Below are 26031 nucleotides of genomic sequence, written 5' to 3' on the forward strand. Positions count from 1 at the left end.
TTGAAAATATTTTTTCCAGATTTTTGATTTCTTAAAACTTTAGAATTTTTCTAAGTGAATTCAAATGAGGAAAATTTATTAAATATCAGATCATTTGCAAATAAAATAATGAAATATTAATTACTAAATATAGGCTTCATTTTACAGAGAAACTAAAGATACTTGGAACTATTAATAAAAATTTTGGTGCCACACTAAAAATATCCTATAAAAAACACAAATTTTTAGGAATCATAAATAATATTTATGTTTTCCAATCTACAGAATGCTAATGTAAGAGACAGTTCATCATTTCTTACTTCTTAGTGTCTACTAGAAATTAAGGTACTTAAAAGTTAAGAATTCTAATTTATATATAATCTAAAGTACTAAAATTATTAAAGGCAATATCTTTGTGTAAAAGGAAAAGGATTAAAGAATGGACATTCATTTTGTTATGGGAAAAAACAGTCATTTTATTCCAGAGAGAAAGAAAGAAAGAAAAATCCCTGGGCAAAATCTGAAAGCAAAAAAGAAAGTTATAGAAGGTTTGTGGGAAACGAGCTTCAAAGAGTTTTGTGCATGGTCAGGACTGGCTAAGATTAAAATAAAATTTGAGTAAATAAATTTAAATATTAAAAGTAAGCTGGTACAAAGCTAGAATTTTTTTTTTTATGTTCAGAGAACAGTTTTTTTTTGGAATATTGATCTGCTTTTGTTAATGGATTGTAAAGTTTCTTTACCTTCTAAGTAATTTGTTGTAACTTTCTGTCTGTATATGCCTTTAAAATCTTTTATTATCACTTTAGTTGGGTGAATAAGAATTGTTTCACAGTGACCTATGGTTCTACTTAACCAAATATTTTAAAAACCTTTTAATATCTTTGATGAACTTCTCAAGTCAAATTCCACATGAAGTTCTTTAGACTTCTAGCTAACTTTGAGATGTTTCAAAGTAAAGAGAGGTATTAAACTAATTAGGTTTGTTGGGTATGTTAAATTATTAATACATGGGAAATATTGTCAAATCAGTTCAGTTCAGTCGCTCAGTCGTGTCCGACTCTCTGCGACCCCATGAATCACAGCGCTAGGCCTCCCTGTCTATCACCAACTCCCGGAGTTCACGCAAACTCATGTCCATTGAGTCAGTGATGCCAACCAGCCGTCTCATCCTCTGTCGTCCCCTTCTCCTCCTGCCCCCAATCCCTCCCAGCATCAGGGTCTTTTCCAAATAAGTGGTGATAAAACTTCTTAGGTTTTATTATATGGATATATGTCATTAACATAGAGATTCCAAAAATTCTATGAAATTTCTAAAAATTTGATATATCCTGGTATAATGTTATTAGTCATCATTCTATTATCTCAAAATATTGTATGTTGCAAAATATTGTATATTCTTTGTCAGTTACATTGCAATCCGATATTTAACCATGCCATTTAAAATCTGTTGCCTCTTATAGACAGTCATTGTTTTACTCTGATGGTTTTACAAAATGAAGATCTTTAAGAAGATTCACAAAAAGGACTTTTTAACAAACAAGTTTTCTGAGACTTTTAGATCATACCACTGAACTGGGTAAGAAATTACAAAATAAACAAAAAAAATGATAATTTCATCCAGATCAATAAGAATCAATTTATGGGACTGAAATAGCTAATATGCTGCTGTTGCTGCTAAGTCGCTTCAGTCGTGTCCGACTCTGTGCGACCCCAGAGACGGCAGCCCACCAGGCTCCCCCGTCCCTGGGATTCTCCAGGCAAGAACACTGGAGTGGGTTGCCATTTCCTTCTCCAATGCTTGAAAGTGAAAAGTGATAGTGAAGTCGCTCAGTCGCGTTCGACTCTTAGTGACCCCATGGACTGCAGCACACCAGGCTCCTCCGTCCATTGGACTTTCCAGGCAAGAGTACTGGAGTGGGTTGCCATTTCCTTCTCCAATGCATGAAAGTGAAAAGTGAAAGTGAAGTCGCTCAGTCCTGTTCGACTCTTAGCGACCCCATGGACTGCAGCCCACAGGGATCGAACCTGCACCCCTTGCATTAGAAGTGTTGACTTCTAACCACTGGACTGCCAGGTAAGTCCCTATAATTTATATCTTTTTCTGAAGTATTGCTGACTTTTAATCCTTAGTTTTCTAGAAAACCTTTCCTTTAACACTATGACTTACAACCAATTGATAATGTATACCTTTGTAAACAAATATGAAACATTAATCTTTTTCTCTCTACCTGATCCTCCAGAATTTGGCTTTTCCAGCTGGGCCCCCTCTGGACTTTATGGCTTATTGTGATTCAGGTTATACCTCGTTATACAAATCATTTTAATCTGTTCTCTCTTTGTTGTTTTCAAACTACAAAGAGATGCTTTGTATCTCTTTCTGCTCTAGTCTGACCCTGTTAATGTTCCTAGCACTATTACTTATATTCTGTCTATTTTGTAAAATTGTTGTCTCTTGAATTACCTACCTAATGTGTGTAATGAAGCCTCCAACAAAATTAATGATGGCTAAAAGTCTTGAAGCAATGATTACACATATAACTCTATACAGAATAATTGTAATCGTGCAACTCTAGACATGGGAAAAAGTAACAAGAGAAAAACATTTCCTGGATCATAATAGATTAGTAAAATAGATGATCCAGAGAACTATAAGTTACTAACAGGGCCTAATCCAGATATAGTACATGAATGCCCTATCATGGAGATCTTTGCCTTAATTAGGAATAAGTATTCTTAGCACCATGGGATAAATCTATCATGAAATGCCTCCCAAACCTTGGTCAAATTTATGACCAACAAAGAGCACTGTAAGGAAAAAACTGTTGCTTGCTATTCCAGTTCTACAAGGATCAAGCCATTAGCTGCTGCGGTTGCCCACTGGCAGTAGGCTCTGAGGACAATTCAGGATGAAAAAAAAAAAAACCAGAGAACATTCTGTGCTTTAGATTTACTCATCCTTAGATAGTTAAGATGCATACTAAGAAAAAACAAATTCAAATGACTCGGCTTTTTCATCTTCCCATACATCGAAAAGCATTTAAATTGCTAACTTGAGATTCCTGTTCTTTGTGATTAGCAGTGATCTTTTGATGCTTGACTACATGTTTTTCCCAGAAAAAAGTTGATATATATCCTGGCTTCTGCCTTACTTCTTCAGAGCAGTTCCTCAGATCTATCTGAGAGGCTGTCTTCTGGTTGATGGTCCTCAGTAAGGTTCCTGAATAAACCTTAATTCACATTTACATTGTACATTTTTCTTTTGCTTGACACTTGCTATATGTCTCTGAACCCTGAGTGGGAGCAGAGGCAGAAGCTCCTTGGTTTTTCCCTGGCTGGTATTAGGAACAGAGGCCACTGTCCAGTCCAACCCATCTACTCACACAGGGTCAGCAGCAGCAGAAGCCACAGAAGCATGGGGAACTGGCGTGGCTGAGGGCAGGGCAAATCTGTCTCACCAAAGCTGGGCTTATTTCCCATCCACAAAGAAGACAGAAGGGAGGTACTCAGAGGAGATCTGCAAGAATCAGAAAAGGGGAAGTGAAAGAATCATATTTCACCTTGGGTTTTGAAAAATTAACACAGCTACCTTTTAAAATGTTGTTTGTATTTCAACCCCGGCAGCTGTGCATTTTCAGATGTTGACAGTCATCTTTCAACAGCTCAGCTCTTAGGAGAATTGTCTCCAAGGTTGTGCTGGGTTCTTTGGTCATGCTATGGATTTGCTAGTATTTAAATAACTTTTTTTTTCCATTTTTTAAAATGGAAAACCCTTCATTACCTTGAATTCATACAACTTTTGGTTCTGCATGAGGCTCCTAATATAGATTGTGATGTCCCACTATGATTTGTAGTGTGACTCACAAAGAATCAAAGTGTCAAAGCAGACATGAAAATCTTTTGACCTAATACACATTGGCATGAAGTTTTTGAAGAGGACTTTTTTTTTTAATTCACAGACTAGCTAAAGGGTCTGTCCCTAAATTCCTCCTAGATCTAGGCAAATTAGGAGGTAAATGAACACGCATTAAATAAGAAACTGTTTTGTGCCCACCTCAGCCTATAACTGGGCTTCCCAGGTGGTACTGGTGGTAAAAAACACGCCTGCCAATGCAAGAGACATAAGAGACACAGGTTCAGTCCCTCTGTCAGGAAGATCTCCTGGAGGAGGGCATGATAACCCACTCCATGGAGTGTCGAATCCCATGGACAGAGGAGCCTGATGGCTGCAGTCCATGGGGTCTCAAAGGGTCAGACACAACTGAAGGGACTTAGCACATGCACACTCAGCCTATATAACCAGTGGTGTGGCTGCGCAGAAACTTGTGGTTCTGATTATGATCTCAAGACACCCTGTCGACTTAAAAAGAAAAAAAGCACATTATGAAAATTGAGTTCAGCTTTACTGGGGGGCAAAATAAGGACTGCAGCCCAGGAGTCAGCATGTCAGATAGCTCTGAGAAACTTCTCCAAAGAGGCAGTGGGGAAAGGTCAGTATATATGTGATTTTGGTGAAGGGGGGATATCTACAATCAAGCATATATTTTCACAGAAGGTTTCTACTAGTCACGTGAAGCTTTCTGCTGGTCATAAGGAATAGTCATCGCCATGTGCTTTTCTAGATGTGAGCAGATACAAGAATTAGGCTCATAAAATCAGCTCTTGAAAATACCTAACTATCTGAAGACCTGTCCGGCCAGTCCCACCCGCATTGAGCACAGAGTGCCTCATTTCTGATCTCCACCCTGAACTCCTTTCAGAGGGTGTTGAAAATTGGCAGCTGCAGCAGCACACGATTTGATCCTCGTAGAGGTAGATGGCAAGTGCCAGTTTGTAGTTGACAACCCTCAGCAATAAGCACGAAGAAAGTTTGAAAAAGAAAAGTTTATTACTCACAGAATCCGGGAAAGCAATATGGCTCGCCTGAGGCTACACTATGAGGTCAAAGGCCTGGGGTTCTGCTTTTATTGACCGGAGGAGGGGGGGGAGGGGAGGGTGGAGCACAAGAAGAGAGAGCGGGGTGGGGGCGGGGGGGAATCAAGCCCAGATTGTCAGTTATGAAAATCAATCAATGTCTCTAAAACTAGGAAGTCTGGGATTGGGGGATGGGCTTTCATGCTGCCTTCTTATCCAGTGGCTGGAAACATGTTTATTCAAAGCAGTTCTTAGAAGTGGATGCCTCAGCAAACAAAGCTTACGTTAGGCTTCTGCCTTACAAAGGAAAGACCAGGTGTTAGGCCTCATTCTGCAAAACTTCTGTTTTTAAAGCCAGAGCCCTAACCTTTCAATTGAAGAGGTCTCAGCTGCTTATTTCCTATCTCAGGCCTCTGTACCCTTTTCCCACAGCATTTATCATAATTTGTAATTGTTTCCTCTGTTTTCTTGCTTGCTTTTATGTCTTTTCCTGAGCTAACATTTAAAGGCCCATGCTTATCTTACCCAACATTGTATCCCCTGTGCCTCTACCAATTCTCTCTTGCAGGGAGGCATTTAATAATTATTTTTTAAAGAAACTATGAAAAACTCTAGACCAGGATTTCTTGACATTTATTTCATTAGCACATCCCAAAGGGTCTATTTAGATTTTTTTTTTTCCCCTAACCACCTCCCTACTGTATGAAGCAATAGCACAGATATGCTGTATATCTTTATGTATTTATTATATATGCTTTATACATAAAAAATAAGATTTTTTTTTCACCTCTACAAGGACCAATTTTTGCTGCCTTGAGGTTGATATCACCTCTGCTGGGAAAGCATGCTCTACACATAGAGACAGATGGTTCTCAGTAGGATAGAAAGTTATGGCCATTCAAAGACATTTTTATCTTAGAGAAATCTCTGATCAAGTTTCCCTTCTTTGAGGAGCCCATCCTGAGGCTACAAGGGAAAGAAGTTCTCTTTAAACAAATGTCTTTCTATGCTTTCCCCCCATGACAGTTACCAAATTTTGTTTTTCTGTATGTATTTATGTGATTGCATTGTTGAGGCAGTCCAAGTGCAGGTTGGAAAAGAATTTCCAGCCACAGAGTACTGCAGAAAGGAGTCAGTTTATTAAGAATAAAGAGCAGAGATAAAGTTGGGCACTGTGAGCACAGGGGGCCAACCTCCTGAAAGACCAGGGAGAGCAGACAGTTTTTATGGGTTAATAGCTAATTCTTATGGCCTCAAGTAAAAGAAAATTCCTGCTGGAAGGTTGGCATTACGTGATTGGTTGGGAGACTATAGGGTGTTTCCTGGAGTGGACATCTTTGCCTAACTAGGAGTCAGGAAGCTTGCTACTGATAATCAAGAGCTTTTGGGAAAAGTTACCGTGGGTCTCAGTCAGCTTCAGAGATGACCTTGGGTTCTGCTTCTGTGGCCTTGCAAGACATCTCACCTGTGGCCTGGGGCAGGACTCAACATGTATGATGTTCCTTTCTCTCCTTAAACTATAGTATCACAGGAGCTGAAAAGAGTCTGGTGTGTTCTCCATCATGCTTGCTTTATTTTCTTCTTCCCTTCTCTTCTTTCCTCCTTCCTGTCTTCCTCCCTTCCTTTCTTTTTCTATTATAGAAGAAACACGTTACATGATGTCTATCTTCTTAATGAATTTTTAATTATATGACACATTGTTTTTGACAATGGATGCACAGTTATGCAGCAGGGCTCTAGAGCTTGGTCACTGGTAATAATTTTTGGCTAGTAGATATTAGTGAGGATCAGTATGGTATATCATTTGAAGAAATTCTTTAGATTCTTGGACTTACAACTAATATACTACAAAGAGATATACTTATGCTGAAAATGCTAAAAACACACCTTTATGAAAGTGTTGGTTAATAAAAGGTGCCTACTTTTATACTTCTAGTAAGCAGGTCAAGAAGCAACAGTTAGAACCTGGAACACTGGACTGGTTCCAAACAAAGAAAGGAGTATGTCAAGGCTGTTTATTGTCATCCTGCTTATTTAACTTATATGCAGAGTACATCATCTGAAATGCTGGGCTTGGTGAATCACAAGCTGGAATCAAGATTGCTGAGAGAAATATCAATAACCTCAGATATGCAGATGACACCACCCTTATGGTAGAAAGCAAAGAGGAACTAAAGAGCCTCTTGATGAGTGTGAAAGAGGAGAGTAAAAAAGCTGGCTTAAAACTCAACATTCAAAAAATGAAGATCATGCCATCTGGCCCCATCACTTCATGGCAAACAGATGGGGAAACAATGGAAACAGTGACAGACTTTATTTTCTTGGGCTCCAAAATCATTGCAAATGGTGACTGCAGCCATGAAATTAAAAGATGCTTGATCCTTGAGTGAAAAGCTATGACCAACCTAGACAGCATGTGAAAAAGCAAAGACATTACTTTGCTGACAAAGGTCCATCTAGTCAAAGCTATGGTTTTTCCAGTAGTCATGTATGGATGTGAGAGTTGGATCACAAAGAAAGCCGAGTGCTGAAGAATTGATGTTTTTGAAGAAGACTCTCAAGAGTCCCTTGGATTGCAAGGAAATGAAACCAGTCCATCCTAAAGGAAATCAGTCCTGAATATTCATTGGAAGGACTGATGCTGAAGCTGAAACTCCAATACTTTGGCCACCTGATACGGAGAACTGACTCATTAGAAAAGACCCTGATGCTGGGAAAGATTGAAGGCAAGAGGAGTAGGGGATGACGGAGGATGAGATGATTGGATGGCATTACTGACTCAATGGACATGAGTTTGAGCAAGCTCCAGGAGTTGGTGATGGATAGGGAAGCCTGGTGTGCTGCAGTCCTTGGAGTCACAAAGAGTCAGACACAACTGCATGACTCAGCTGTGAGGTTGGGAGGCATGGATTGGAATTCATGTTGGTGAGTGTGTGGAAATGTTTAAAATATGGATGTAATATAAAAAAGAATAAAATACTGCCATTTGCAGTGACATGGATGGATCTGGAGAATACTACACTTAGTGAAATGTCTGACCAAGACAAATTATATCACTTATACATCTAATCTAAAAAATAATACAAAGTAATCTATACCAAACAAGAAAGAGAGGGAGGGAAGGATAAACTAGGAGTATGGGATTAACATATACAAACTATTATATATGAAATAGTTAAGCAATGAGTTTACTGTATAATATGGAAATTATATTCAATATCTGGTAATAATTTATAATGGAATATAATCTGCAAAACAAAGACAAATCACTGTGTAGTACACCTGAAATTAATGCAATATTGTAAACCAACTATACTTCAATTTAAAATATACATATGGTTCTAAAATTTTTGACAGTTCCCTTATTTAGAAGTGGAGTCTATACTCCCTCTCTTTGCATTCCAGACAAGTTTGTTGGACACTGTTGTTGTTATTGTTTAGTCAGTAAGTTGTGTCTGATTCTTTCAACCCCATGGACTGTAGCCCACCAGACTCCTCTGTCCATGGTATTTTCCAGGCAAGAAGACTGTAGTGGGTTGCCATTTTGTTCTCCAGGGGATATTCCTGACCCAGGGATTGAACCCATGTCTCCTGCATTGGCAGGCAGATTTTTTACCACTGAGCCACCTGGGAAGCCCTTGTTGGGCACTGTGCTCAACTGCCCAGTCATATCTGACTCTTTTTGACTCCATAGACTGTGGTCTGCCAGGCTCCTCTGTCCATGGGATTTTTCAGGCAAGAATACTGGTGTGGGTTTCCATGTCCTCCTCCAGGGGATCCTCCCCACCCAGAGATCAAATTGGCATCTCCTGCATTTCCAGTGAAATTGTGGTGGAAGTGATACTGGTAATTTTTTAATTAGTTGATGAGATGTTGTAGATTCACTATCACACGTTTTTTTTTTTTTTTGGAAGCCTAAGCCAACACACAAAAACGCCTACCCTGAGGCCACCACAGTACCTGAGAATCCAGATCACATTTACATTCACTCTCTAATTGACTGTTCTGGTTGAGGTCCCAACCCATACCCAGCATCAACCACCAGCTATGTACGTGTAGATGGCCACTTATGATCTGTAAAATAAATTCATGAATACATAAAGGAGTCTCTGTTCTTGTAATGAGGAGGGTAACTGAAAAGAAATGGATAAGTAAAAGGGAAAATATTGTACTAAGTTGTTTTAATTTATTTAAATATAACTCCTTATTATATCCTACTCCATTGAGTATAAACTAATTTTGTCTATTGAAATTGTCAAATTACATTTAATAATTGGACTTTTTATTTAAAAGTCAAGCATGGAGGAATGTGTTAATGATTTTAGTCTCAAGTGACTACATGCAGGGGAAAATGACATATTGCAAAATTAGTAATATAGCAACATTGCCCACTGCATGGAACCTTAGAAAATTGTGAAGCATAAAAATAATTGAGCAAATTTTGGAAGGTTTTATTTTTTCTTTCTCTCTTTTTTTTTTTCAAATCCAATCTATATCGGTGATGAGCCCTGGAATCCTTGCCGGTACTATGCAGGAATGGTAAATATAAATTCATGTAATTTTATCTAAATATAGTGTGTACTTCTCGGGTTAGTGCAGAGAGAACAAAAGCAGTCAAACTTGGAATGAGCTCATTTTCTCCAACTCCTCCCACTTAGCCAACATCACCTAGATACTTCCACCTCTTTTCTTAAATTCCCATGTGTTACCAATAAAAAGTCATTGATTATAATACTATCCTTGTATCTGGGATTCCCTGATAGCTCAGTTGGTAAAGAATCCACCTACAATGCAGGAGACCCTGGTTCAATTCCTGGGTTGGGAGGATCCACTGGAGAAGAGTAGGCTATCCACTCCAGTATTCTTGGGCTTCCCTTGTGGCTCAGCTGATAAAGAATCTGCCTGCAATGTGGGAGACCTGAGTTCCATCCCTGGTTGGGAAGGTCCCCTGGAGAAGGGAAAGGCTACCCACTCCAATATTCTGGCCTGGAGAATTCCATTGACTGTATAGTCCATGGGGTCGCAAAGAGTCGGACATGACTGAGCAACTTTCACTTTTGCTTTCCATATCCAGGGACCATCAACCCACCTGAGACAAAGAGTGGCACCAGTTCACTGAGCTGGACCCCCAGGGCTCCGTCAGCCTTACAGTAGTTTCCAGAATGTTTGGTGGTCAGGGAGAGATTGAGAAATGCTCCTCCTCCAGAGGGTGCTAAGTTGTTCCCCAGATTGATGTCCTCATGATAAAGCCAGTACAGGACTGGGAGGATGTGGGAGCAGCTTCAAATCTTACAGCAAAGTTCCACCACATCCCCCAGGACAGTCTGGGTCCTGGGAACCCCGAGGGTGAGGACAGGACAAGATGATGGAATTAACAGACCCAAAGTGGGGCTATCAGAGAGGATTGGTGATACATTAGACTCACAAATTCCCATACCAGGATCTCAGCAAAGAGCCTGGCTCTCAGCCGTTATGAATTCCTTCCATTCCCTCATTCCCACTAGCATTATCAGAAGCTGTTTCTGCAACAGTATCATTAGAAGTTTGGGGAAATATAATTCTGGATATTGTCTGGAGACATGATCATTTGTCCTTCTCATCTTATTTGTTTCTAATGCCAAGCCAGCCCCCTTTGTGTTTTATTCCATGAAAAGAAAGAAAGATGTCAGCAGTTTAACTTGTAAAGGAAACCCATCCTCAAATTGTTGTTGGTTCTCCACAGCACTGATCTCTGGGATCTCCTGGGATTTCCTCATGACTCCTGGCTCTTGGTTTGGGGATTTCTATGTGAGATGAAAGAGCGTGAAACTTCCTTCTCACAGGGATATTCATCACCTTGCTCTGAGTGGGATTGTGGCCATTGTCAGCTCCACAGTCATACTGGCCAGCATGGCGGCCCTTCACAGCTGGGATCTCCAGGTCTGCTGATGGAGAATGCTGGACTCCTGTCCCAAACGGGTTCCTGTGGCCTCTCTGTGCTAGGAAAATGTAATGTTTCCTATATCTTCAGCCCCTGAGCAGAACAGAACGAGATCTCCTCCTTTAATCTCTTGTCCTTTAGGGACCTGAGTATCTTAGCTTACATCACAGATTGGGACTTTTATCTGAATAGAAAATGACATGTGAGAACCTTGACTATGAAAAAGTCTGGGACCAGAAGGTAGACTTATTTCACTCTCTAATGCAAGGAGGCGTAATATGGGTATTGCCTATGTAACATATAATAAGTACACAATAGTATGGAATCCATGGTAATTATCCTTGAAGTATGTGGATACTGATGCTTGCATGACCTGACCCAGATCTTAGCTAATTTCTTGGGGGGCAATCATTAAATAACTGTGATGAATCCACTCCATGAGAGAAGAAACATTTTTTTTAGATGAGTCACTGTGCAGATACACTTTTCACATAGAATGAAGAGGGTCACTGGTAGCCTCAATTCTACCTTGAAAAAGACACTGTTCCTAATAATAATAACACTTAATCTATTATTCCCAATTCTAAGGGACAACACAAATCATCACCCATCCTCTGACCACTCCTGTTCACTTTGGTTTCTCCTTTCTCTGATACTTCATTTAGCTAAATATGTGTTGCAGTTCAGCACATGGAGCCGTTTGGAGAGTAGAAGCCTTGCCTTTTAAAGTCCCCAGCCCACTGCTAAATGCCAGGGCACACAATGAGTGATCAATGACGATTTGATTGATGATATTACTTTCATGAAAAAGAGAAAGATTATAAGGAGCTTGGTGCATTTGTTATTCTTATGAAATGCCAACAGCAATTTGCAGTGTCTCTAGTCCAACTCCTACTTTCCACAAGGACAGAAATTGCACAAAGAAACAGAAAACTAGCAACCCATGCTGAAGCTACAGTGTTCATGTTTTCCCCCATGCTCAGCTCCACTGATACTTATTCTGCTCATGAATTTAGGATTGGAGGCTCTGACTTCTGACACTGTGAATCACTGTCTCTGCCTGCCACCAGTAAGATCCTGAGTCTTCATTCAGTATGGTGGATATCTGGAGCTCTGAGGAGCTGCTCTAGTCTGATCCCAGGGTCCTGCTGGCTCTTAAGAAGCAAATTAGAGTTGGGCATCTGGGCTCTGCAAAAAAGACTAGGTCTCTCAAGAGACGTCAGGGTCACTGGGCCCCCATCAGTGGGCCCAGAGGAGCTAAATGTCAGCCTAAGACATGGAAACAGTTCTGAAAAGAGGGATCACAATGGTTTTCAGAAGAGTGCGACTTACAGTTCCTGCTGAAAAGGACCTAGTGAAAAGCAATCCCAGCAAAGAGGATATTCATAACAAGACATATATCATCTACCATGTCTCCCTTGTATGGTCACACCACAAGGACTTCAATTCATATTTGATGTATGGTTAGGTTTCCACTAGGAGGTTCTCACCTGCTCTGCTACCACTGTCTCCTGTCCAGCCCAGCTTTCACAGGAGTGATGATTTTACCAAAGACAGTAATCTTTGCTATTATTATTATTATTATTATTTTGGTTGTGCCAGGTCTGAGTTGTGGCATGCAATGAGATCTTCAACCTTTGTTACAGCTCGTAAACTCTTAGTTCAAGTTTGTGGCTTCTAGTTCCCTGATCAGGATTCGAACCTGGACCCCCTGAATTGGGAGCTCAGACTCTTAACCATTGGACCACCAGGGAAGTCCCTCTACTATTTTTTACTATTTCTTTCTTTAGAATTTTCTCCGAGTAACAGTACAGTAATATTTGCCACTGTCACTCACAACTGCCAATTTTGGACAGGAAAGCTTAAGACTTCATTTGTGAAAAATAACTCCTTTCACAAGATAACTCTTGTGAGTTATTCACAAAATACCTCTTTTCTTTTGTTTGTGGACAAAATTTTTCTAGTTTTGTCATAAGTTGCAGTCTTTGTTTTCCAGGCCTTTTCTCTCTGGAGTACCAGAATCACACTGTTTCATTCAAAGACAGAAGAAGGAGCCAAGAAGGTGAGACAGTCTGAAAGAGAGGGGAGGGGTGGGGACTGGACTTCTCATTTCTGCAGAGAATCTAATGTCTAACCTACTCCCTTACTCTTAGGCAGTGAGATGGTACTAGGCACAATCTCTTCACCTTTAGACAAAATGGTAGTTGCAACCCATTAGGCAGACAGACATGCATCTTATTTTTCCTGAGAGAATATCTTAGTCAATTTGGGCTGACTTCCCAGTTGGCTCAGATGGTAAAGCATCTGCCTACAATGCGGGAGACTCGGGTTCAATGCCTGGATTGGGAAGATCTCCTGGAGAAGGAAATGCCAACCCATTCCAGTATTCTTGCCTGGAAAATCGCATAGAGAATCCTGGTAGGCTACAGTCCATGGGGTTGCAAAGAGTCGGACATGACTGAACAACTTCCTTAGCACTTAACAAAATATCATAAACCATAATACTGGAGTGGGTTGTCATTCCTTTCTCCAGGGAATCTTCCCAACCCATGGTTCGAACCCAGGTCTCCTGCATTGCAGGCAGATTCTTTACTGTCTGAGCCACCAAGTTGCCAGAGTAAATAGCCTTAACTTCCCACCAGGGAAGCCCCCATCATAAACCAGGGGGGCCTATCAATAACACAAATATTTCTCACAGTTCTAGAGCCTGAAAGCCCTATCTTGGTGCCAGCATGGTCTAGTTCTGCTGAGGCCCCTTATCCAGGTTGCAGACTGCTGACTTGTTTTCTCATACAGCAGGAAGAAAACTAGCCAGTTTTGACCTCTTCTTATAAGGGGACTAATCCCATTCACGAAGACTCTACCCTTATAATCTATTTACCTCACAAAAATACTACCTCCAAATACTATCACTGTGGGAAGATGGTTTTAACACATGAGTGGATAACTGACTAAAACAGTCAGTCCATTGCAGGGAATAACTTTTTACATGGAAAAATGTATTCTGCTAAAGCTCCTACTTCTTAGCTTTCTGCATTGGTGACATCACACAGGGGACCATTGTCCTTGTGGGCATTTGCTTTCCCATAGCTCATGCTTTCTTCCAATCTTTCAAGGCTCTATGCCATATTATAAATTCATGTTCTGTTCCTTCTTCTTAACTAGCTAGATGAAACCACAAAGTGGCCTGGATAACTGCAGAATAAGCTGGTTACTAGAATAAGATCCAGTAATTTCAATTCTCAGAACTTTCTTCTTAAATGTTTCCAAAAATTTTTTGTCCATTCATTGAATCTATAATGAGGAAGATATGAGTTTAAATCCAAGGTTTAGTTCTTAAGTGACTGATAATTGTGAAAAAAAATTTTTTTTTCATTACCAAATACAAATGTCCTCCCCAAGGGCTGCTCTTCTTAGATTGGTCATGGATTATCTAATTTCCACCCTGTGTCTTCACTTATTTATGGTACCAAACTATGTTTTGTGTTTGTCACATCTGCAATATATTTTAGGATTATAGTTGAGGATTTTGATCCCAAGGTGAGGAACTAAGCTATACCTCAAATGAAAATATTATCCCTACCACTGTCCAATTACACCATGATTACCAGAATTTGGATGTACAGTGTAAGGAAGGGAAGGTCAGTCATATAAGAGATGTCATACCTCCTGAAGTATCACTGTAAATCCAGAGCCAAATGCCACAAGAAGCTTATGGAATTTAGAATTTTAATTTTTAAGAAAAACTTGTGGTTTTTTACTGACTAATACAGGTGGAAAATCAGACTTACCTGTTGAATATTGAGGGACAATCTGTTTAATAAAATCAGAAGAGCAGAAAATGTGCATTGTAGTAACAATAGGTTAATTCAAGAATTTTTCTCTCCTTTATAGATGGAGACTAGATCCCATGGGGACTTGGCCTTGGGGCTTACAATGAAGCCAATCTTTAAACCATTACTAGAGTCTTCACCTAGAAGCTGGAAAAAATTCCCAGGGATAATGCTTTCCAAGATAGGAAGGAAATATTCTAAGTCATGGTTTGAAATGCTATTGAAAGGGCTCATGATGAGCAACTTCACAGGCTTGGGGTATAGTTGCCTAACTGAACCTTTGAGTAGGTCACTAAGAATTATTCAAAGGATAGAGTGAATGCAAGAGATGAGTCTTGCTCCTGAGGAAGCTGAAAGCTAAAACTTCTGTAAATGTCCCTATACTTCCTGTTCCATTAATGTCTCACAGTTAAAGGTGAGATAGGAATTTGTTTATCCCAGTACAATTCCTTAGAGCCCACAAAGACCCTCCCACTTGGTGGTTATCATTGGATAAGCAAGGAAACAATTCTCCAGCTCCTCAGATTTACTCTTGGCTCATGTGGATTTTCTGTGTATAGAATAAAACATTGTCTTCATTTACCTCTTTTGTTTAGCACAGTTTTAAATCAAGCAGTAAGATGAAATTATCTTTATTCATACAATGTTAAAAAAGAATCACACATATGAAGAAATTCAGAATTGCATAATGACTGTCAGAACCAGCAGACAGTGCCTTGTGAGCTGATCAGCTGCATGTTCTGGTAAATCAAGTGTAATTGAGACAAAGTTGTGCCCATTCATTTACGCATGGTCCATAGTGGCTTTTCTGCTATAATGACAGAGTTTACAAAGTTACAACAGAGACCTGAAAAGCCTAAACTATTTACTCTCTGGTCTTTCACAGAGAAAGTTTGCTGACTCCTGATAGAGAGTCAAAGGAGCAATGATAGACACATGGTCATTCTGAAGAATTATCAGCAATAGGAGATGGAGGGCAAGCACATTTGTTGCAGGAAAGGGGACCCTTTCCAGGCCCCGAAACTGGGCTCTTTGGAAAAGAATTGTCCGAGGAGACACATGCTGACAAAGCAAGAGATTTTATTGGGAAGGGCACCCGGGTGGAAAGCAGTAGGGTAAGGGAAGCCAGGAGAACAGCTCTGCCATGTGGCTCGCAGTCTCAGGTTTTATGGTGATGGGATTAGTTTCCAGGTGGTCTTTGGCCACCAATCATTCTAATTCAGTCTTTCCTGGTGGCGCATGCATCGCTCAGCCAAGATGGATGCTAGAGAGAGGGATTCTGGGAAGTGGACGGACATGCAGTGTCTTCTTTTGACCTTTCCCGAACTGTTCCAGTTGGTGGTGGCTTATTAGTTCCATATTCCTTATTAGGATCTCCTGTCATAAAACAGCTCATGCAAATGGGTACTATGGTGCCTGGCCAGGGTGGGCGGTTTCAATCAGTGTGCTTCCCCTAACACATTCACACCTTTGAAAGTTCACAGCTTGAAGGTTCATATGTAGGGGACTTACCGAATTTAGTGCCTACTGAATGTAGAAAAAAGGAATCTTGCTTCTCAGCAGCAGCCCTCTTCTCTCCCATTGCCCACGATTAAGCAAAGGAACATTAGCTAAAGGTCCCAATACATCTTTTAAGCCAAAATCTTGTTGATAACTATCTAAATACTTTTCAAGGAGAGGTATTAAGCATTATGAAATTTTGAAGTTATGAGAATTTTATTTATGAGAACATATTACTCTCTGAGATTTAAGATAAAACAGATTCATTCATTCACTCCATTCGTGGTCAACAAATGGTAAAGGGGCCTGCCCTGAGCATTTAGAATTAGGATGTATTGCAACAGGATTTTCCTGGGGCCACTGTTTTGCATCTGCCTTTGAAATCTAAGCTGGAAGCAGAGACCCAAACATTTCTATTGGTCTCTGAGCTCTGAGAAATCCTTAGATCTTTCAGGAGCTGGAGATCTCATCCTGCTTCCACTTCAGTTCTAAATTCATGTTAACGCACAAAAGATTATCAGCAATGATCATAACAGTGTGAAGGCCTGGTTCAGCTATTTGAGATGTCCCCATAACCACCTGCCGAATTCCACGGTCAGGAAATGAAAACTACTTTTCAAAGTAAGTTTTTCACAATTAGCAAAAAAAGGAAGTAGAAGAGCTCTTCAATGTCTCACCACTATCTTCTTTTCTGTAGATGCCAAGAGAATTAAAGATGATCCTCTCAATGGCAGAGAAATTCCACACCTCAACGCTGATGATAGCTAACACTTATATATGGTTATTAATAAGCTGAATACATTCAAAGAGCTTTATGTTCACCAAGTTATTTTTAATACTCAACTGAGTGACTTCACTTTCACTTTTCCCTTTCATGCATTGGAGAAGGAAATGGCAACCCACTCCAGTGTTCTTGCCTGGCGAATCCCAGGGACTGGGGAGCCTGGTGGTCTGCCGTCTATGGGGTTGCAGAGTCGGACACGATTGAAACGACTTAGCAGCAGTAGCAGCAAACTTGTAAAATCGAGCTCTACCCTTCATGCAATAGAGGCAACTGAGGCACCAGAAAAAGAGCCATCAAGATCAACATGGTCAATTTCTAGTAGTAACAACTGGGAGTCAAACCCAGGCAGTTCAGTTCCATAGCCTGCCTTTTAAACACTTTGATGTCTTACTATGAAGTATTGTCTCTCAATCTTCCCTTAAGATAGAAGGGCCATTGTTAAAATGGCTCAGGTTTCTTAGATGAGATTTTCCTAAGTCCTAGGTGAGATTTTTCTAAGTTTGTAGAATGAGATTTTCACTAAGATTCAAAGCACTTTCTCTATATCATTGTGAACATTGTCCCCTTCCCTATTTCTAAATCATACTACTTTTTGTACCACAGACTGGTCTTAATATGGCTATACCCTACAAAGCATGTATCATGTTAAAGCCTACTGTCATTCTCATCCTGATAATATGTAGTCCTCATAAATGTTATATAGAACAGTCTGCTAGGGTGTCCAGGCAGATGCAAGTCGTGTTTTTGGACCTTATGCAACATGAAACTTTAAATCACAAAATCATAGATGTTTGTAACCTGGAGACTGACTGATAGTGAGATTTAATATCATTCACTGTAAATGTAGTTTTATTTTGGAAAATGCTGATGTATATATGTGATGTTATGAACCATTATAATCATGTAAAAAGAAAATGCTAAAAACACCCAACAAAGGCAGTTTGAAAATAAATTAGACTACCAAGCTGCCATTAAAATTATTCTTCTGAAGAATATTTTATAGGAATAAAAGATGTTTGTGATATATTGCTAAGGGGAAAGTGAAAAGAAAGTGAAAGTTGTTCAGTAGTGTCCGACTCTTTGTGACCCCATGGACCACAGAGTCCATGGAATTCTCTAGGCCAGAATACTGGAGTGGGTAACCTTTCCCTTCTCCAAGGGATCTTCCCAACCCAGGGATCGAACACAGATCTCCCACATTGCAGGCAGATTCTTTACCAGCTGAGCCACAAGGGAAGCCCAAGAATTCTGGAGTGGGAAGCCTATCCCTTCTCCAGCAGATCTTCCTAACCCAGGAATCGAATCTGCATTGCAGGCGAGATTCTTTACCAAGTGAGCTATCAGGGAAGCCATCCAATGCTACTTTAACTATCTGTGTAAATGGTTTCTTTGTGTTTCAAATAGGATAAGTTTTCTTTCCCTGAGACCAGAACCGATCATCAAGTCCTTACCTGCTAGAAGTATTCCTACTTGGCCTATAATTCCTCCTCTTCTTGACCATTTTGATGGGTGGAAGCAAATTAGGGAACAGAGTAGAGAGAGAAGAAAGTAAAAGATGGTGGAGGAGTTAGTGGTAGGTATAAGTTTTCATCAACATTTGAGGAAGTTTTTCAAAATATTCACAGTTCAGTTCAGTCACTCAGTCATGTCCGACTCTTTGCAAACCCATGAATCGCAGCATACCAGGCCTTCCTGTCCATCACCAACTCCTGGAGTTCACTCAGACTCACATCCATCGAGTCGGTGATGCCATCCAGCCATCTCATCCTCTGTCATCCCCTTCTCCTCTTGCCCCCAATCCCTCCCAGCATCAGAGTCTTTTCCAATGAGTCAACTCTTCTCATGAGGTGGCCAAAGTACTGGAGTTTCAGCTTGAGCATCATTCCTTCCAAAGAAATCCCAGGGCTGATCTCCTTCAGAATGGACTGGTTGGATCTCCTGGCAGTCCAAGGGACTCTCAAGAGTCTTCTCCAACACCACAGTTCAAAAGCATCAATTCTTCAGTGCTCAGCCTTCTTCACAGTCCAACTCTCACATCCATACATGACCACAGGAAAAACCATAGCCTTGACTAGATGAACCTTTGTTGGCAAAATAATGTCTCTGCTTTGGAATATGCTATCTAGGATGGTCATAACTTTCCTTCCAAGGAGTCAGCGTCTTTTAATTTCATGGCTGCAGTCACCATCTACAGTGATTTTGGAGCCCAAAAAATTAAAGTCTGACACTGTTTCCACTGTTTCCCCATCTATTTCCCATTAGTGATGGGACCAGATGCCATGATCTTAGTTTTCTGAATGTTGAGCTTTAAGCCAAATTTTTCACTCTCCACTTTCACTTTCATCAAGAGGCTTTTGAGTTCCTCTTCACTTTCTGCCATAAGGGCGGTGTCATCTGCATATCTGAGGTTATTGATATTTCTCCCGCAATCTTGATTCCAGCTTGTGTTTCTTCCAGTCCAGCATTTCTCATGATGTACTCTGCATAGAAGTTAAATAAGCAGGGTGGCTATATACAGCCTTGACGTACTCCTTTTCCTATTTGGAACCAGTCTGTTGTCCCATGTCCAGTTCTAACTGTTGCTTCCTGACCTGCATATAGGTTTCTCAAGAGGCAGGTCAGGTGGTCTGGTATTCCCATCTCTTTCAGAATTTTCCACAGTTTATTGTGATCCACACAGTCAAAGACTTTGGAATAGTCAATAAAGCAGAAATAGATGTTTTTCTGGAACTCTCTTGCTTTTTCGATGATCCAGCAGATGTTGGCAATTTGATCTCTGGTTCCTCTGCCTTTTCTAAAACCAGCTTGAACATCTGGAAGTTCATGGTTCACGTATTGCTGAAGCCTGGCTTGGAGAATTTTAAGCATTACTTTACTAGCATGTGAGATGAGTGCAATTGTGCAGTAGTTTGAGCATTCTTTGGCATTGCCTTTCTTTGGGATTGGAATGAAAACTGACCTTTTCCAGTCCTGTGGCCACTGCTGAGTTTTCCAAATTTGCTGGCATATTGAGTGCAGCACTTTCACAGCATCATCTTTCAGGGTTTGAAATAGCTCAACTGGAATTCCATCACCTCCACTAGCTTTGTTCATAGTGATGCTTTCTAAGGCCCACTTGACTTCACATTCCAGGATGTCTGGCTCTAGATGAGTGATCACACCATCGTCATTATCTGGGTCGTGAAGACCTTTTTTGTACAGTTCTTCTGTGTATTCTTGCCACCTCTTCTTAATATCTTCTGCTTCTGTTAGGTCCATACCATTTCTGTCCTTTATCGAGCCCATCTTTGCATGAAAGATTTCCTTGGTATCTCTAATTTTCTTGAAGAGATCTCTAGTCTTTCCCATTCTGTTGTTTTCCTCTATTTCTTTGCGTTGATCACTGAGGAAGGCTTTCTAATCTCTCCTTGCTATTCTTTGGAACTCTGCATTCAGATGCTTATATCTTTCCTTTTCTCCTTTGCTTTTCCCTTCTCTTCTTTTCACAGCTATTTGTAAGGCCTCCCCAGACAGCCATTTTGCTTTTTTGCATTTGTTTTCCAGGGAGATGGTCTTGATCCCTGTCTCCTGTACAATGTCACGAACCTTATTCCATAGTTCCTCAGACACTCTATCTATCAGATCTAGGCCCTTAAATCTATGTCTCACTTCTACTGTATAATCATAAGCGATTTGATTTAGATCATACCTGAATGATCTAGTGGTTTTCCCTACTTTCTTCAATTTAAGCCTGAATTTGGTAATAAGGAGTTCATAATCTGAGCCACAGTCAGCTCCTGGTCTTGTTTTTGTTGACTGTATAGAGCTTCTCCATCTTTGGCTGCAAAGAATATAATCAGTGTTCAATTTTTTTTTTTTTTTTTAACTTGGCTGCAAAGAATATAATCAATCTGATTTTGGTGTTGACCATTTGGTGATGTCCATGTGTAAAAATATTCACAACCTTTCATTAATTCCAATATGTCCTATACAAAAATGTAGCCTATTTATTTGGAAATTAATATTTCCTAAGGTGCTACCACAAATGGTGTGGGATAAAATTCACGGTTTGTGTGAAGGTGAGTGCTGTAGGTGGAAAGGAGAAATAATGAGTTGTTAGAGATGGTCATTGTCATAGTGAGGTGGATGGACCACAATGGTGGCAACAAGTCCTCTGAGATGATTGACATGCTCCATCTGGGTGCTGATTTTTTTAAACATGTATTTACTTATTTGGCTGCATCAGATCTTAGTTGCAGCATGCAGAATCTTTTAGTTATGGCTTGTGAACTCTTAGTTGCAGCATGTGGGATTTAGTTCCCCAACTAAGGACCAAACCTAGGCCCCCTGCATAGGGAGTGTGGAGGCTTAGTCACTGGACCATCAAGGAAGTTCCTGGATGCTGTTTTGTATCTGACAGATGGCAGACATTTGCATGTGGAAAGACACAGACTGAAAGCACACTTAAACTTGGAAACTGCAGCCAGATTAGGAAGCTAAGTAGTACAGTGGGAGAAAGGGTAACTTAATGCTTAAGACTGTAACAGCGAAAGTGAAATTGTGTGTGGTGGGAGGGGGGAGGTTAACCAAAGTGAGCTGCTGCTGCTGCTGCTGCTGCTGCTGCTAAGTCGCTTCAGTCGTGTCCGACCCTGTGAGACCCCCATAGACGGCAGCCCACCAGGCTCTCCCGTCCCTGGGATTCTCCAGGCAAGAACACTGGAGTGGGTTGCCATTTCCATCTCCAATGCATGAAAGTGGAAAATGAAATTGAGGTCTCTCAGTCGTGTCCGACTCCTAGCGACCCCATGAATCGCACCACGCCAGGCCTCCCTGTCCATCACCAACTCTCGGAGTTCACTCAGACTCACGTCCATCGAGTCAGTGATGCCATCCAGCCATCTCATCCTCTGTCATCCCCTTCTCCTCTTGCCCCCAATCCCTCCCAGCATCAGAGTCTTTTCCAATGAGTCAACTCTTCGCATGAGGTGGCCAAAGTACTGGAGTTTCAGCTTGAGCATCATTCCTTCCAAAGAAATCCCAGGGCTGATCTCCTTCAGAATGGACTGGTTGGATCTCCTTGAAGTCCAAGAGACTCTCAAGAGTCTTCTCCAACACCACAGTTCAAAAGCATCAATTGTTCGGCACTCAGCCTTCTTCACAGTCCAACTCTCACATCCATACTTGATCACAGGAAAAAAAAAAAAAAAAAAATATATATATATATATATATATATATGAAGTACACTTGGCTATAGAAGTAGTCATTGGCAAGGTCATCGTCATTGTGTGGTAGTAGTTGTGGTAGTAATTTTAATAGTTACTATAATTATTTTGAACAACATGATATGTGTCTCTTGATAGGTCTTGACTTAGGAATTTTATGTCCACGCTAATAAATACATACTTTTGGAGATATGGAAATGGTAAGGAAATGACAACCCACTCCAGTATTCTTGTCTGGAGAATCCCATGGACAGAGGAACCTGGCAGGCTATAGTCCATAAGATCGCATAGAGTCGGACACGACTGAAGTTACTTCTCATGCATGCACAGAAAGTAATGTTTGTTGAAGACTTCCTGGAGAAGAATTGGTAGCTATTATTTAGGCAGAAACAGGCCCCCCTGCCCAGCAGATTCTCTATAATTCAATTAACTAATTTCTATAAATCTACTGGGGCCCTATACAGGCCAAATAGCATGACACAGAATTCAGACTAAGAATGCCTGGAAGTTGTTCTCTGTTACCTCCTTGGCAGATGTAAAGATGGAGATACTCTAGGGATTTTCCCACTGATGGTCCAGTGGGTAAGACTCAGCACTCCCAATGTAGAGGGCCTGGGTTCAAATCCTTGGTCAGGGAACTAGACCCCACATGCTGCAACTAAAGATCCTGTGTACCACAACTAAGACTTAGCACAACCAAATACTTTAAAAAAAGAAATAGAAAGAAAGAAAAAGAAAGAAAGAATGCTCCAGAGATCCAGCTCCTAAAAGAGTTATCCCCATATTTGCTCAATTAGAGAAGGGCAGAAGTAAGTTTTGGCTTCAGATAATGATTTTTTAAGAGACTGAAGTTTTACAGAGCTCAAATTTTTCCTCTTTACAAAGAGTACCAGTTTCCTCAATATTAATAAAAGTTGCTACAAACCCCTTCTACAGAAGGCATTGCCATTCTTGTGGTGGGGAGCAGAGGTAAGCCTAGACTTGGAGTCTGAGGGGAGACAGAGGCACAGGATGACTTACTGAGGCTCTTGACAGATATCTGAGTAGCATCTGCAACAGAGAGCTGCCCTTCCTCTATGTGTAAAAATACCACCTAGTTAGTGGCCTAGACTTCCTGGGGATGGCAGGTGCAGAGGGGCCCCCAAGAATCAGACAATTCATTTTGAAGCTTTCTACTTTCTATTTTAATTGTATGTTTGTGGATTTCCCAGAAGATGAATGGGTTATGACTTTCCATGTGGGAAGGACAATTACCGAGAACTGTGGACCATGGGTCATTGACTATCCCATCCCTTAATAGCATCACCTACAGCAGCTTTCTATGGATGTCTTCCTGGTAGCTAAATATCAGTTTGTGACAGAAAAATAAATAAGCACTAAGATCCAAATTATATCCTGGCTTTCAATCTCGATTTCCCTTTAGAGGTTTTTGCTCACTCTTCTAACATGCTCTCCTAGCAACTGTTTCCCAGTGCACATAGGTATAATCCCCAGTCAGAAAAAGCATTCATACATTCATTCAGGGATGGATAAATTTTACCTAATTTTTAAAATGCATAGCCAAACAGGTAAGAAGGGAAATTCCCATATTATAGATTTTAAAAAGGAAGTGAAAACAGAGTGCTAAACATGTAAATTACATTACTGTTCCCCTGGGGAGGAGTGGGGGAGAAAATATTACACTGAATAATTTTTATGGGCTTCACACTTAAAGTCCATATTGAATCAGGAGACAAACCTTGTTCTTTACATCTGTGTCTCCATTCCTACCCTGCAAATAAGTTCATCAATACCATTTTTCTAGATTATATATATGTGTTAATATAAGATATTTGTTTTTCTCTTTCTGACTTACTTCACTATCTATCACAGGCTCTCAGTTCATTCACCTCACAGTTCTGCATTTGTACCTTTTGGGAAAATGAACTCACAGTCTGTAGCAAAAAGAACTAGAAAGTAAAAATTCATGAAGAAAGAAACTGGACCAGAGTGATACTATCATCATAGCAGAATAAGAATTTTCTTCTGTCTTTCCTTTAAGACCACCAACTTAGACAATCACCAAAGAACAAGAGAGCCTTGTGGACATCCAGGAGTGCAGCAGAGAATTTTCAACACACTATTGAAGCAAAAACTCAGATGTTGGATAGACTGAAGGGTAATATTTAGGTGTGCTGTGTGACAGTGGTGGGGAGCAACTCAGAAAGTATCAGAAAGGACTCTCAGAGGGGACCAGAGGGACATAAATGTTACTAACTGCATCACAGAATCCATCAAGATGTCTGTCCATGAGCCACAAGGGATGGCATTTGTAAGTTCTTACACATCTGTAATTATTTAAATTTAAATTCAATTCTTCAATCAAGTGGCTGAATGGATAATAAAACAAGGCTTAACTCTATGCTGCTCAGAAGACAGACACATCAATTATAAAGATACACACAGAACAAAATAAAAGAATGAAAAAACAAATTCTGAGTAAATGAAACCAAAATAAAGAAGCTATATTTATAGCAGACAAAATAGACTGTAAGTCAAAAGCTATAACTTTTGGACATAGTGGGGGACGGAAAGGGTGGGATGAACTGAAAGACAAAGAAGGTCATTTTATAGTCTGCAGCTGCTGCTGCTAAGTCGCTTCAGTAGTGTCCAACTCTGTGCGACCCCATAGACAGCAGCCCACCAGGCTCCCCCATCCCTGGGATTCTCCAGGCAAGAACACTGGAGTGGGTTGCCATTTCCTTCTCCAATGCATGAAAGTGAAAAGTGAAAGGGAAGTCGCTCAGTCGTGTCCGACTCTTAGCGATCCCTTGGACTGCAGCCTACCAAGCTCCTCCATCCATGGGATTTTCTAGGCAAGAGTGCTGCAGTGGGGTGCCATTGCCTTCTGGGTCAATTTACCAAGAAGATATAACAATTGTATTTATGTACCCAAATAAATACATAAAGCAAATACAAACAGAACTAAAGGAGAAATAAGCACCAATGCAATAACTGGGGACTTAACTACCCAGGGTCTACAATGAACAGATCATCCAGAGAATCAATAAGGAAAGAGCAAACTGGAACAACATTATAGACTTAATAGACCTGACAGACATATATAGAACACTCCATCCAAGAGCAAAAGAATATACACCATTTTCAAGCACACATGGAACATTTTCTAAGCTAGATAATATGTTAGGCCACAATACAAGTTCTCAACAAATTTTAGGAGAAATAAATTATATCAAGTTTTTTTTTTCCTACTGTAATGATAAGAAACTAGACATCAATCACAGGAGGAAAGCTGAAATTTTACAAATACATGGAAATTAAACAACATGCTTATGAACAACCAATGGAGCAAAGAAGAAAACAAAAGGGAAGTCAACAAAATATCTTTAGGAAAAATAAAATAAAAACATAACACACCATTACTTGGGAATGTAGCAAAAACAGTTTGAGGAAAAGTTATGCCTATAAAGGCCTAAATTTAAAAAAAAAAAAAAAAAAAAAAAAAGAAAGACCTCATTGAACATCCTAGCATTATACCTCAAAGAACTAGAAAAACAAGAACAAATTAAGTTCAAAGTTAGCAGAAGTAAGGAAATAATAAAGATCATGCAAAAATAAATAAAATAGAGAATAGGAAAACAGTAGAAGACAATAAGAAACCTGGTTATTTGAATAGGTAAACAAAATTGATAAATCTATGAAACAAGAAAAAGAGGATTCAAGTAAATAAAATTGTAAGTGAAAAAGAGACATTACAACTAATAACACAGAAATACAAGGGACCATAGGAAACTACTATAAACAATTATATTACAACAAATTGGACAACATAGAAAAATAATTGATAGATTCCTAGAAACATGCATTTGAATAAATGCTTTCAAATCGTGGTGCTAGAG

At 40.1% G+C, this 26031-nt stretch overlaps 1 protein-coding gene and 1 long non-coding RNA gene across 2 annotated transcripts in view; one reads left to right on the plus strand and one right to left on the minus strand.

The window, feature by feature from the left end:
* LOC102265609 (Fc receptor-like protein 3) overlaps positions 1-3486 on the minus strand; it is a 43286-nt gene extending 39800 nt beyond the window's left edge. Inside the window, exon 1 of the mRNA XM_070365694.1 lies at positions 3363-3486. Within this exon, the coding sequence (XP_070221795.1) occupies positions 3363-3459 (97 nt within the window). The 5' untranslated portion in view covers positions 3460-3486. The remainder of the gene's footprint in view (positions 1-3362) is intronic.
* Positions 1930-24730, plus strand: LOC138986357 (uncharacterized). Its single transcript, XR_011463188.1, has 3 exons — positions 1930-2056; positions 12810-12875; positions 24005-24730. It is a non-coding gene; the product is annotated as an uncharacterized lncRNA (long non-coding RNA).
* Positions 24731-26031: the final 1301 nt, after the last annotated feature.

Source organism: Bos mutus, chromosome 3 (assembly GCF_027580195.1).
Source record: "Bos mutus isolate GX-2022 chromosome 3, NWIPB_WYAK_1.1, whole genome shotgun sequence".
Lineage (NCBI taxonomy): Eukaryota > Metazoa > Chordata > Mammalia > Artiodactyla > Bovidae > Bos > Bos mutus.